This window comes from Chlorocebus sabaeus, chromosome 11 (assembly GCF_047675955.1).
Source record: "Chlorocebus sabaeus isolate Y175 chromosome 11, mChlSab1.0.hap1, whole genome shotgun sequence".
Lineage (NCBI taxonomy): Eukaryota > Metazoa > Chordata > Mammalia > Primates > Cercopithecidae > Chlorocebus > Chlorocebus sabaeus.
The window spans coordinates 61,562,052-61,576,928 of NC_132914.1; the positions used below are offsets into that span (position 1 = coordinate 61,562,052).

The 14,877-nt window shown below is 36.9% G+C and overlaps 1 protein-coding gene across 3 annotated transcripts in view; it reads left to right on the forward strand.

The window, feature by feature from the left end:
* The window catches only part of SRGAP1 (SLIT-ROBO Rho GTPase activating protein 1), a 308,188-nt gene that overhangs the window by 255,469 nt on the left and 37,842 nt on the right, over nucleotides 1-14,877 (forward strand). For 2 of the 3 annotated variants that reach the window (XM_008003891.3, XM_008003892.3), the window contains exons 13-15: nucleotides 1,636-1,696; nucleotides 1,831-1,908; nucleotides 3,949-4,083. In XM_008003891.3, the coding sequence (XP_008002082.1) occupies nucleotides 1,636-1,696; nucleotides 1,831-1,908; nucleotides 3,949-4,083 (274 nt within the window). Of the gene's footprint in view, nucleotides 1-1,635; nucleotides 1,697-1,830; nucleotides 1,909-3,948; nucleotides 4,084-6,255; nucleotides 8,867-14,877 lie in introns of those variants that run through there. The other variant, XM_073020911.1, reaches the window with a different exon arrangement.

A 14,877-nucleotide genomic window follows, 5' to 3' on the forward strand; every position in this document is an offset into this window, starting at 1 on the left:
ATATCTGAATGAAATACTGATATAGCTTTTTAAAAAAGCAATTAGTAAATGTAAATACAAGAACATTTTTAAAAATATGAAAACCTAAGATATTTTTTATTGAGAACTTTCTTAGTGCAAACATTTTCCTTTTAATAACCTTGTATTCTTTGCTTTTCTTTTTGTTTTAATACTAAGTTCAGCAGAGATGTAAATTAATGGTCTCCTTTTATCACATTTAAAAATATGTTGCTTTCAGATTAGTGTTCCATGAAATGTTCGTATAGTTTACTACCCCAAAACACTTATATCTTAAAGAAAAATCCTTTCACATATTCAGTAAGTTGCGATGTAATTACATTACTGTTCCTGAGCCAGCTAGTCCACACTAAAATGTGTCTTTATTCTTAAGACTCTTCTTTAAGAAATTAATAAAATTTATACTCCTAAAACAAATTAACTAATTAGAGAAACTTAATACAGGCTCCAGAAGTAATTGAGCCATTAACTGGTTTATACACTGATTAGATTGTCTTAAAACCTAAAATAAGACAATTCCTTAAGAAGTGTAATACCCATTCTAGGAATAGTAAAGAGTTTAAATTGCTGAACTGCATTATTCCCAATCCTTCCCCCACTGCTTAATTGGAAAGGTTAATGGATTCTGAATTGTTCTAATATATTAAGACAACCAACTTTTTTTTGCATTTCAAAATAAAATTCCTCATGAATTAATACCTGATATCAGCTAATCATTTTTGAGCCCAGTGGTTTTTTTTTTTTTTTTTTTTTTTTTTTTTTGGCTTTTTTAAAAAGATCTAATTCCTGAAAAAGCAGAGTCTTAAAAATACATGAAAAATAATTCTGTAGTCAGTAATTTTCTGTAACTCCATAGAGTACATGGCATTGGTACATATTTAACTGTAACCTCAGTAGCCCTTCATCTCATCTGTCATCCTATACATGTTTTAAAACATTGCCACAATTTACATTTGTTTAGTAGAAGGCAGTGACTGTTTTACAAGACATGGGGAAAGAAGGCCCAAAAATGTTCCTTTCTAAAAAAACAATCTACTCCGATGTACATTTGTGCCATTTTTTCCTTATTCCTTAAAATATGAAAATGTAATAATGAAAAATCTGTAAGTTCTGATGTAAACTAAATAAATACATGTTTTAATTATCTCTGTAACAATTCTCATATTAGGCATCTATAGATATGGAAGCCCTTTTATAACTTGTCATCTAGGTGATGTACTCTCAGGGATGTCAGAGAGAGAATCCTGAGATGGCTGAAAAGTTGTCTTTCATGATGAATACAGCCAATCAAACTGAAGATGCTATGATTATAACACACAGAGTTCTTTTTAAGTCCATTAAAGATTGATCACTTGTATAAATAAGCTTTTAAAAATGAGTTATTCACATATTCATTTTGGTGTGTGAGTCTTCATATAAGAAAAGAGATGAATTAGCTTTTCACATCTCTAGGCAGAGCAGGTTAAGTTGAAACAGGATTGCCTTAAATGTATTTAATTTGGTTTGCTCCAGAACTGCAAAAATCCCTCTTTAATTACTGTTAAACTGTAAGCCTTATTATAATGTGGGGTTTATACCTCTCCTTTGAGCTTAACTGGTTTCTATCCATTTACCCAGGACTCAGGACAGGTTATTCCCCTCATTGTGGAAAGCTGTATTCGGTTCATCAATCTCTATGGTAAGCCATAAACTACAGAATTCTTATTTCTTAAAAAATCACTAGGAGTGTTTCCATAAATTTACTTCCTGGGAAAAGAGGGACCTAGACAATGTGATGGGAGTTTTATCCTCTTTGCCTTCTTTTCTCTTTAGGTCTTCAGCATCAGGGGATTTTCAGAGTGTCTGGTTCCCAGGTGGAAGTCAATGATATTAAAAATTCATTTGAGAGAGGTAATTGCATGTCTATCCCTATAAGCAAACCATGTTGAAAAGTCATCATGTTCTGTAAACTGAAGTGATGCCCTCACTCTGTATATCCTCAAAACCTTTCTTTGTATGTACTGTTTTTAGGGTGCAGCTATAAGAATCCATTAAGAATAGCTGAGAAATGGGACCAGAACTATAAGCCCTTGTTATTAAAATTAGAAAAGTATATGAACTCTGCATCCTGGTTGAGGGCTGACATTGATAATCAGTGCCAGGTGTAGCAAATGTGGGGCTGAAAGATTCTAGAAGAGTGGCCAGGGCAGCCCTGGGCCTAGATAGCAGGTGAGGGAGGCAGCTCCTCCCAGCTGCCCAGCTGCTCCCTTTGTCGGGAGCACTTCCCTTTTTCTTCTCACTGTCCACAGACTCCTTCCCTGTGACCCTAGCGGGTGCCTTATGCTTGTTCATAATTGGCTGTCAAATAAGTTCTACTAAACTGGGTCATTTACCGTATACATTATCTTTTTTCAATGTCAATACTTTTTTTCCCTTAATTTTTTATTTTTAACTATTATGGGTACATAATAGTATTATGTATTAATAGGGTATATATGATGTTTTAACACAGGCATACAATGTATAATGATCAAATCAGGGTAACTAGGATATCCATCACCTGAAGCACATATAATTTCCTTATGTTAGAAACATTCCAATTAGCACATTATAATTAGCAAAGCTGCACACTTTCATGTCAGGCAGACCTACAATCATATCAGACTCTCAGCCACTAATCAATCATGTGATATGGGTCAAGTCGCTGAATTCCTATTTGGCCTCGATTTCCTCATCTGCAGAACTGTAAAAGTTGATGGTTAGAGCAGAGCAGAGCAGCCACATGTGTGAAGTCCCATGCATTGGCCATCTTCAGGATAAGTTGGAATATGGTGAAGTATCAGGTTCTGTGCTAGCCACCACAGGCAAAATACGCTATCATTTTTCCTTGGAAGTTTTCCCAGTATTTCTTATTTGTTTGTGATCTGCTTGGGTGAGGCTTTCTCACAGTGGGCAAAAATAATAGTAATTATTATATTCTGATAAATTCATGTTCAGTGATTTCATGCCCTAGGAACAGAGAAAAGGGAACAAACAGATCCCTAAAAATAAATTGCCCTAAGAAGCAAAAAAAAATACATTAAAATGCAATGCACACTTTTTGTGAACTTTAGAAGAGAAGCATAAAACTGTAAATAAAAAATAGAATTTGAATTAAGGTTGTATTTTATGTTGAACTTCTTAAGGATTTTATCTCTGAGAGGAACAATAACCAGACTAGTTGCCTAATAATTTAATTTAATTCTCAGGGAGAAACACCAGACTAGTTACCTAATATTTTAAAGTTGTTTACCATAAAAAAATACGTAATTTTCTATTTATGATATATTTTTTAAATTCCCACTTTTTATACAAACTCCTTGGTAACGTGAAAGGTACATTTTCAAGTTCCTCTATCTGATTGTACAATCTCTCTCTGCTAAGACAGCTTTCAGATGTGCTGTGAACACCACCATGCCACTTTGGGAAATACCTACTTATTTAATTGTAGGTGTTCACAAATCAGTGGAGCCTATGACATTTCTGATAAATTTTGCTGACTCACATAGCATAGCCAGACAGACTATGTGTGTGTGCCTTTTTTCCAGTAGGGTAAGAAACACAGGATGTAGTGTTTGAATTCATGTCAAACTAAGATTACAGATTTCAGCTTTTAAAAAGTGGGGGTTGGGTAAAATTGTAAATTCCACAATATTTTATTTTTAAGATCTGGGTAACTTGTAAGGGATTGTTTAGTAGCATAAGATTTTAAAAGCTTTATTTTAGTCAGCTATTTTTAGGTTAATCATGGGGTGGGATATCTAAACCAATTATTTTAATTTTAGTACCATATAATCTTTCATAAAGTGTAATTAAAAGATACATGTATATATAGCAGTGTGTATGTTCATAGAAATATATTTTTGTTCAGATAAAAAGAAGCACTATAAATGTAACAAATTTTTTTTTTAGGTGAAAATCCTTTGGCTGATGACCAGAGTAACCATGATATTAACTCAGTTGCTGGCGTTCTGAAGCTCTATTTCCGTGGGCTGGAAAACCCCCTCTTTCCTAAGGAAAGATTTAATGATCTGATTTCTTGTATCAGTAAGTGTACTTCTTTCTCGTCTTTTCCCACCAGAATTATTTCACTAACCAACATCCTGGTAAAGGCACTGGCCCCCCTCCACACATCCCCACTCCCACCATTACTCCATTACCACCATATTTCTGAGACCATTTGCTTTCCTTCTGGATCCAGTGCGAGTCATCCTCCCAGCTATGGCCTCGCCCTCGACTGAGTGGGCTTTCCTCCTGAACATCCTCTGGCTCCAGAAAGCCAGGAGCTTCCCACTCATGGCTGGAACTGAGCCGAAAGGCAGGTGCCAGCCGCCAAAGGGAAAGGAGAAAGTTGTAAGCTGGGAAATGTGACCTTTTCTTGGCTTTTGGTTCTTGGTTTTTCTCAACCAGTTTTAGGAGTGGGGTAATTTATCCATCTTTGAATGTTATTTCAAGAAATGGGTAAGATGAGATCAAAGATCCTTATTACAGTGCAGGAACACCAGGTGGTAATTATCTGTCAGTGGGCAACCCAAGCTAATAGGCAGAGTTGCTCTGGGATTGTGTGTGACATATTATGAAACTGATAATCATTGGTAAGGTAAAGCATTGCTGTTTACTTCAGTGGGGCTTTTTGACACTATACAAAGGAAGGTGAAAATAATGATATCATGAATTAGTTATTAGCCACAATCAGGATCCATGCATCTAAAAATACAGGACCCCTTTTAAGTCCGAGTTCCCAGCAAGAGTCTAGAGCTGACTTCAATCACTTAGGCTTCATAAGAATCAACTTTTTACTCTTAATAAAGAAACCTCCCTACAGTCCCCCGACCCCCCCCCCCCCCCACCTGAATCAACAAGTCCTGTTGATCTGGCGTCAAAAAAAAACATCTCGCTACTCATCCCTCCTTCCCCATCCCCATCACCTTGGTTTCTCACTGGGGATAGTTAGAGTCTCTTAAATGGACTCTACTTCTAGATTTTGCCTTCCTTTCCCAACCCCTACCCTCTGACCCCAGCCCTGCATCCTTCCATTCTCCACACTGCAGCTAGAGTAAAAGAAAAAAAAAAAACAAAAACTGGATTGCTTGCTTTCTCCCCTTTTTAAAACCTATTTCAGTATTTCCCACATAAAAGCAAACTCCCCAAGGTGGGCCGATTGCTTGGTCTCCAGTAGTTCGAGACCAACCTGGGCAATATGGCAAAACCCCATCTCTACTAAAAATAAAAAAATTAGCCAGGCATGGTGGCATGCACCTGGATTCCCAGCTTCTTGGGAGGCTGAAGCAGGAGGATCTCTTGAGTCTGGTAGGCGGAGGTTGCAGTGAGCCGAGATCGTGCCACTGCACTCCAGCCTGAGTGACAGAGTAAGACTGTCTCAAAAAAAAAAGAAAAAGCAAACTCCATGGCATGGCCAATTCATAGAATTGAATTCTTCCTCTCTCTGATATTTTCTACTGCTACACAGTCCTCCCCTGCTACCCTACCATATTTACTGTATATTTCAGCAGTAGCAGACTGTACACATGCCAGGCTATTTCCCACCTCCATCCACTTGCCTATGCTGTTTCCTCAGCTGTCCCTGATAACCATTCAACATCTGCTGTGAAGGCTTTGCCAAATTGGCACTCCTCCCACAACTCTGTCCTCCCCACCACTCCAACCAGGATTAATCACTTTCTCCTCTCCCAGAATTCTATTGGGTACGTATGTCTAGAATTTTTCTGATCTCCCCACATTATAATTTGTTTAACCCCTCTGTCTCCTACTGCTAGAGAAGGAGTTTAGGCAGTAGGTTAAGAATGGAGACTCTGGATTCAAAGAGCCTAGTTCAAATCCTAGCTCTGCCACACACTCATCAGCTGTGCGACCTTAGGCAGGTTTCTTAAGCTCTCTGCATCTCAGTTTCCTCACCTATAAAATAGGGAGAACGTTAATCCTTACATCATAGGGTTGTGAGAATTTAGTGAGTTAATACGTGTAAAATGCCAAGAAGAGTGCCTGGCACAGAATATGCTCAATGAAGTGCCCACAATTAGCTCCACAGGCCTATGGATTTATGGATTACTCAGTTTTGCAGCCCTAACATTTGGCCAGTCCCAAATGTTAGGAATTAGTTAATTCCTGGAGCATGTTAAGTTAAATAGAATTTATAGATGAAATGAATTGAAAAGTCAAGATTCCACCACAAGTTCTTTGTCTCGCATTGGTGCGTAGAGTCCTGGCTCCAGTTGGGAATGAATTTCCCGGTCATAATCCTCCCCAGTCGGATGTCCCATTGGAATTTAGAAGTACAGCTGCACGTCCATTCCACAGCCCTTGCGTAGCCTGAGTCATCACAACGAACCTCTGACCCAGCTGGAAAGAAATGAAAAGGAGGTGTCTCACTTCTGGAATTCTCCTTTGGCCATGTCCAAAGATTTCCCTCACATCCTAGCCAAAAAGCTTAAGTCTGGAAAAATAACAAGTGCTGTACAATGCTTAGTGGTTTTCTAGGTCCATACATCATGTCAGCTGTAACGTGTACATGTACCAGTTGGATAAAGAGCATTGGGCCACATTGTCAGTTACCATTATAGAATCATTTCACACTTTTATTAGATGAAAAATAACATTTCATAGTGGTTTTTAATAACTGAGGCCATAGAGTCAGAAAGATCTAGGTTCAAATCCTAGCTTTACCACTTTCCAACTTTGTATAAACTTGAGCAAAGATTAATACTTAATCTTATTAAATAGCTGTGTCTTCATCTACTTCATAGAGTCTATGTGAAGAATAAATGAGATAGTCCATGTTCAGGGTTTAACATCATGCCTGGCACATAGTAACCCTCAGTAAGTGTTGCAAGCTGTCATCATTACTACTATTACAATTACTCGGACTATAAACTCTGGTCACATATACCAGTACCTGTGTTAGCTACTTAGCAATCTGTCTGTTCTGCTAAATATGTGTTTCTTTGGCATAATTAACTCACATGAATTTAGAAATATTAGTGTTATCCTCAAGTTACATTGGTTCCAGCATGATTTTTCCCAGCACATTAAATGCTTTGTAACAATCCATGTCAAGTTTTCTCACAATTAGAGTCATATTTAGCAAATATGTAAACTATAAGGAAAAAAATCTATGGAGATAACTTTCATATAGGCGGTGCCTGCAGTGCTCAAGTGGAAATGAAGAAGCTACAATGACATTCCCTCCTGTATTAAAACAATGGATTAATCAAAATCAATGGATTCATAATCCTTGGATTTTAATAGGATTGTTAATGTTTTCATTAGTGCTCTAGTTACAAAGTTTCATAAATGTTGAGTAGTCTGCCCTAACCCTATTTTTCCCCATAAGTCCTGTTACTTTTAGTGCACAGTTTTACAGAATGGCAGGTTTTTCAAAAATATACATATTGACACTAACAACCTCTTTATATAACAACCCCTTTTCCTCCAACATTTAACCTCTTAAGAAGGAGAGGATTCTTGGATGTTATTATCTATAAGCAAGCATTTTTTCTTACCAATGTGACCATAATACATTTTTCCTGGATTTTCCTGCATTTTCCCTGGATTTTCAATAAATTATTTGAATAGCATAGTACATCTTTTATCTTTGTATCCCCTTATCAATATTGCAGACTTTTGACGATTTGAACCAAGTTGATTAATTGCCTACAATGTATAAAACTTTCTAGGGATTCAGAGACTTGATTCTTTCATTTAAGAGGCTTAAAATATAGCAGGAAAGGTAAGATATTTACAAATAAATGCAGGCTAAGTTAATATACGATAGAAACAAAGATTTTGAAATTTTACAGGAAAGAGAGATCTGTTTGATAGATTGTTTTTACTCTTGTCATCTTGTAAGCATTGCTGTAATTGGGTTTGATTTTCCCTATTAAAGTAATTTCACATGACAGTTATTCTGTATAGAAAAATCTTCCCTTTTCATCTTTTCTAAGAGTTCGCATGAGTCTCTGGAGCACCCACTACTTTTCGCTTACCTATTTTTGGATTGTTTGGGGAAAGGGTGTGTGTGTGTGTGTGTGTGTGTGTGTGTGTGTGTGTTGAGTAATTATCCAGCCATGTTTATGCCTTATGACCCTGAGTGACCACGTTCTTTGGAAGCTTACAAATACATGTAGTCAAAGGAAATTTATCTTGGCCTTTTTTAAAAAAAAAAAAAAATGCACTATTTTTTCCCCAATTTATTGTACATTTCTTTTTAAAGATTAGTTATCTGGATGAAGACATGGTAAAACCAAACACAACATAAATTTGAAGTGACAAACTTGGTAGTTTCTCAGTTTCTCACCCAAGAGTTATTTTGTTTTGTTTTGTTTTGTTTTAACCATCCACTTTGTGAGTGGTTTTGTCAGTGCTCCAGGTCATACCCACAAAGTCTGGGCAGCTTCTAGAATATCCCTGTATCATGGCTCTGAGATTTCCTAGGGCATAAGTTCAAGTGACTTGCCCTAGAAAAGCCACTCAAGTAATTCATGTTTTTTTCCTGACTGCCTTAAGGCTGTGAGCCCAGATGAAACATTTTCACTTCATTTTGCATTAGGTGTTATTATTTAGATGACTACTTGGATATGAGGAAATGGTTTCTTAAGGGAGAATTTTTTTTCCTATCACAAAACCAACATGAAGTCATTGTAGAGTACCTGAAAAATGCACAAAAGCACATAAAACAAAATATTGTCTACCAAAATTCCATAATTCCACTACCCAAAGAGAACCACTGGCATGTACACATTTTGTGTACAACAAACAACAACAAATATTATGTTTCATGTTAATATACAACATAACTACAATACCATTATCATACCCTTAAAACAAACAATAATTCCTTAAATCATCAAATGAGTAGTCAGTACTTTTTAAATTATTTATTAGGTTGGTGCAAAAGTTATTGTGGCTTTTGCCATTACTTTCAGTGGCAAAAATCACGATTACTTTTGCACCAACCTAATGTTATGCAATTAACACGTTATCACTGTAGAAAAATTATAAACTAAGAACGAATTATAATTTCTGTACACAGGGATAGTGATAACGTTTTCAGTATCTTTCCAGAGTTTTTCTACAATACTTATGTACTTTGTAAAACAGCTTGATTGATTTATAATTCTCATACTCTACAATTCATCCATTAAAGAGTACGGGCCAGTGGTTTTTAGTATAGTCACAGAATTGTGCAACCATCACCACAATCAATTGTAGTACATTTTTATTACCCCCAAAAGAAACCCCAGTTAGCAAACATTGGCAATTACTCCCCATTTACTCATAACCACCACCACCCCCAGCTCTAGGCAATCACTAATCTACTTTCTGTTTCTATAGATTTGCCTGTTCTGGCCGTTTCATATGAATAGAATTAGACAGTATGTTGTCCTTTGTGATTGGCTTTCACTTAGCGTAATGTTTTCAAGGATCATCCATGTTATAGTAGGTATCAGTACTTCATTCTTTTTGATTGCAAAATAATAATCCATTTTGTGGGTACACCACTCCTATGTACTTTTCATAAAAATTATATTGTACCAAGTGACCACTAATGGATAAGAGGTTTGTTTTTGAAGTGATGAAAATATTCTAAAATGATTGAGGTGATCTTGCACAACTCTAAATGTACTAAAAATCATTGGTAAACTGCAAATGGGTAAATTATATCGTATATTAATTATATCTCAATGAAGGTGTTGTAAAAAAAAATTGCTTTTGAGACAGGCTCTCACTCTTGTTGTCCAGGCTGGATTGCAGTGGCATGATCACAGCTCACTGCAACCTCTGCCTCCCAGGCTAAAGTGATCCTCCCCCCTCAGCCTCCCAAGTAACTGGGACCACAGGCGGGCACCACCACACCCAGCTAATTTTTGTATTTTTTTGGTAGAGATGGGGTTTCACCACATTGCTCAGGCTGGTCTTGAACTCCTGGACTCAAGCAATACACCTGCCTCACCCTCCCAAAGTGCTGGGATTAAGGCGTGAGCCACTGTGCCCAGCCAAGCTGTTGTAAAAAATTATGTCACACCACACTGGCTCTTCATAAACCACTTTTTTAAAACTCAATAATATTATTTTCAAAATATAGCTTTTAGTGACCCTATAATGATTTCTATTTTATGTAACAAATCCCCTAGTTTAGACATTTAGATTGTTTCCAGTGATTTTGCAATTATGCCAAAATACTATGATGAGCTTCTTAGTACCTAAATTTATTTGCCTTTTCTGATTATTTCATGAAAAACATTTTTGAACTCTTTTTCTGGTGCTCTAATATATGTTTTCGCTATAAGAATTTCTTTCAGCTTTATGGACCTACATGGTGGTTTTCTCTCTGAATTCTAAATTTCTGTTTGATGCCTTATAATAATGTTCTTCATTTTTCCTTTATCCTTAAAAATATTTAATAGGCTGACTATCTGAACTGAGTAGGTAAAGCTCTCTAGGCTAAGACTCAGTTTCTTTCCTAACCTCAATATGTTAATTCAGCAGAACAGGAAACATCTATATATGTATTTCTATAGTACTGTTATTTAGGAGAGGCATCGATGGTTTAATTCACAGAAGTCAGTCTATTAAACAATTATATACAAAGGTTTGATGAACACCTTGACATTGTTAGTGTGAACCTAAAAATGTCCTGAAACTGGTACATTCATCTTGAATGCCAGCTGTTAGGCTGTGGAACTCACAAGCACGTGTGTACCCACTGTTAAATAAACAGTTTCTAAATGTGACCACCGAGGAATTTCCTTCCCTGCCTTCATACTGAAGGAGAAATTTGCATCTTGTGATTTATTATTTGTTTTCTGGCAAACCAATACTTCTACAAATAGCCCACAGAAGAACCGGTATTTTCAGAGTGATGACCATTTGAACTTTTTGCCATTTGCTGAAGTAACTTGTGTTTTATGGTAAATTTTTCACATGTATTTACATGGAGCTGTCTGAGCTGCCTGCTGGGAAGTTGGGACTCTAACATGAGAATCTTGCCTTGCTGGGAAAAGAACATAAATTAACCCAGGGAGCTTTGAGCATGTGATCAAGGTTGGATGAATGCCACTTTTACCTAATTACATGAGACTTTGAATTGTGGAAAACAAAGCCCAGCTTACAAGAAGTCCAAATGAAATACTGATTTTCCTCACTCACAACTTTTCTGAGGGGAAGAAAAGACCCATCTTTCCCTCCAGCATGAAATTGTGAAAGACCATGAATTGCCACACTCAGAGCCAGCTAGGAATGCACATTCATCAGAGTGTCAGCAGCAACCATAAATTTTGCCCGCTAACTGGACTCAAGAGTAAATGAGTCATTTGTACCAGAGCAAAGCTCCCGTCGGAGGCACATCGTGCGCCTGTTGAGCAGCCAGCCAGGTAGAATTGGGAGTCCTGCTCGCAGCCATCACGGTTGGAAGCCTTCAAAACGAATAGATTTGCTACTGCTTCAGGAATGCCAGCAGTTCTGTTTTGCTTTGATTTATGTTTCTGTAGTTATAGAGAATGTACATCTGCCTCACATAACTTTATCTAGTCTTTTTGGTGTCACTTATGTCCTTGTTGCTTTTCCCCTGAAATCTTTCATTTGCATCCCACAGACCCCCTCATTCTTTTGTTGTGGTAATATATATATAAAACCATATATATATATAAAACCATATATATATATAAAATGAAATTTACCATGTTAACAATTTTTAAGTGTACAGTTTGTTGGCATTAAGTACGTTCACAATTATCACCACTATCCATTTCTAGAACTTTTTCATCTTCCCAAACAGAAACTCGGTGCTCATCAGACAATAACTCCCCATCCTTCTGCACTTCTGCCCCAGGCCCTGGCTTTATCTCTTCTACTTTCTGTCTCTATGCGTTTGCCTATTCTGGGTACCTAACGTAAGTGGAATCATATAATGTTTGTTCTTTTGGTGACTAGCTTCAGTTAGCATAGTGTCCTCCAGACTCATGCATGTTGTAGCGTGTGTCAGAAATTCGTTTCTTTGTAAGGCTGAATAATGCTCCATTGTGTGTGCATACCACATTTTGTGTGTCCATTCATCTGTCAATGAACATTTAGGTTGTCTCTGCCTTTTGGTTATTATGAATAATGCTACTCTGAAACTGGTGTACAAATATTTGTTCCCTCAATTCTTGTTAAATAAAATTTTAGAACTGCCTTTAAGAGGTAGAGGGGACTAAGTTTAGAACCAAGAGACAGAAACAAGAGATTTTGAATTAAGATTAAACATCTTGGGGCCGGGCATGGTGGCTCATACCTGTAATCCCAGCACTTCGGGAGGCCAAGGTGGGCAGATCACTTGAGGCCAGGAGTTCGAGACCAACTTGGACAATTTGGCAAAATCCCCTCTTTACTAAAAATACAAAAATTAGGCATGGTGGTGGGTGCTCCTAATCCCAGCTACCTGGGAGTCTGAGGCCTCAGAATCACCTGGACCTGGGAGGCGGAGGTTGCAGTGAGCCGAGATCGCCCCACTGCACTCCAGCCTGGATGACAGAGTGAGACTGTGTCTCAAAAACAACAACAACAACAACAAAACCTCTTGGAAGTAATGCCTATGTCCTGTAGTTATAGAGAATGTAGCTTCCAGAGTGACTGGCCATCTATGGAATTTGACAAATATTAAAGATGAATAATATAGTAAGAGTGGTTCTTTTTACATACTTTCCTTTCCTTTTGTTTTTAACTCTGGACCTTCAAAACTAGCGTTAAGCTACAAAAATCCTGTCCCTGATAGTTGACCTTAATTTTATGATTATTAATTTTTTTAGAGATGATGTAGTGCTCTGTTGCCCAGACTAGAGTGTAGTGGTGTGATCATAGCTCGCTGGAGCCTCAAACTCCTGGGCTCAAGCAATTTTCTCACCTTAACCTCGACCTTAACTTTAAAATGAGGATTTGCTTGGAGAATGAGGAAACTTCACTTCTGAAACACCCAAGATCCTCAATAAACAGTGGGAGAAGTTTTGTTGCTGTCTTAAGAATAAATCATAATATGTATAATTTCGCTTTTGAAGGGTTTTTTCTTTTTCATTTTTAGAGATAGGCTTTCTAGATACAGGTATGCTAAATCATCTTTGTCTTCCTTAAAGTAGCAACAACATTACACTTTTTATAAAATCAGCTATTTTAGGTAATAAACATTCAACCAGTTAATTTCTGATATGCGATAATAATGCAGCTGTGTTGAAATAGTATTTAAAGGTACAAAATTCCCCCCAGTAAATTCTCAATGACTTTCAAATTACTTCATCTGTAGGCATTTCATCTTCCCTCTCTGTACAGTGTGGTTTTGCACATATCACTTGAAGTTGTCATGGAGATAAACAGCTTACTCTGGGACATGTCTTGATCCTACTAGGACTGAATTAGGTGGAAATGTTGATAACTTAATTATTGAGTTATTGTGGTCTGAGAGAATTTATACACCTGTTGAATAACTTCTTTTTTAAGCATCTTATTCCCTCTTTTCAGGGAAAACAAAAATTGAGACCACTGCCTGGGAAGTATGTTAAAGTGCTTGTATGCAATAGATGTAACCCTAATCTGCCTTGTTCATAGTGTTATAGTTTTTCCATTCTGAAATATTTTACAAATAAAAAAGGCAAAATGTAATATATCCAATTCAGTATTACTAAGATCACACTATTATAAATTATAGGTTTATGGTGAAAGAATAAAAATGAAAGAATGAGAATGTTAATTGCATGATAATGTTTTACTTACATTCTGGTTCAAGAGTTTCTGAAATTGCATTTGCTGAATGATGACAGAGCTACGGTTCCAACTTTGGCATACTTAAAGGTGGGAATGGAAGTGTTTTTTTCCCAGGAATCCTGATATATTACTGCTTGTTTTGTCAACTCATTCTTGGTTAATCAAGAATATATTGCTAATAGATTTTTCACACCTTTTCAGCTATGCAGAAGGGAAAATAAAATGCCCAGTTTGATAATAAGTGGAAAACAGCTAGGGTCAGCACTCAAGATTCCAGGGAAATGAGCTTGGCAAGAGTAATTAAGATGGTGGTTCTCAACCCTGGCTGCATAAAAGAATCTCAGGCGTCAGCATTTTTAATCTCGCCAAGTGAATCCAAGTCAAGGTTGAGAGCCACTGATACAAGAGGAATTGGAAAGGGAAACTGAGTTAGGAGAGTATTTTGATAGTCTAATTTAGAAATAATCAAGACTTCAATTAGAAAATTAGCAGTGAGATATCTAGAACTAGAAACTACAGGACTTGTTTTCCATTCAAGGGAGAAAAATGAAGCAAAGATACCATCTTAGAAGTGATGTTTGTAACCTTGCAACTGGATGAGGTTGCCATTGAGGAGGACCAGGTAGAAATCTTGGAGAGTTATCCACATTTGTGGGTGGAAGAAGGTTTAAAAAACAACAATAATAATAAGGAGAATGAGTTGACTATGGTGTCAGAGGCTATGGACTGAGAATTTTCAGGTATTTTCATGAATATCTCAAGAGCAATTAAGAACAGTATGGTGATACAAAGTATGGAAAGCTTCATAAATGTTTTCAAACATACTACTTTTTTGGAAATATTTTCTTAAATATATACTTACTGGGTATCTTCAAAGTTGTACTTTGTAAAGGTACAACTCTACAAAGTTGTAGTCTTGGGATCGAAGAAAGGCAACCAGACTTAGGAAACAGGACACAAACTTATGAAACAGACTTATGAAACCAGACTTATGAAACAGGACACATACGTTGTGGCCCCAGCTCTCCCCCTTCTAGCCTGCTGACCTTGGGTATGCCACTAGCCCAGTTCTCATTTTCCTAATCTGATAAA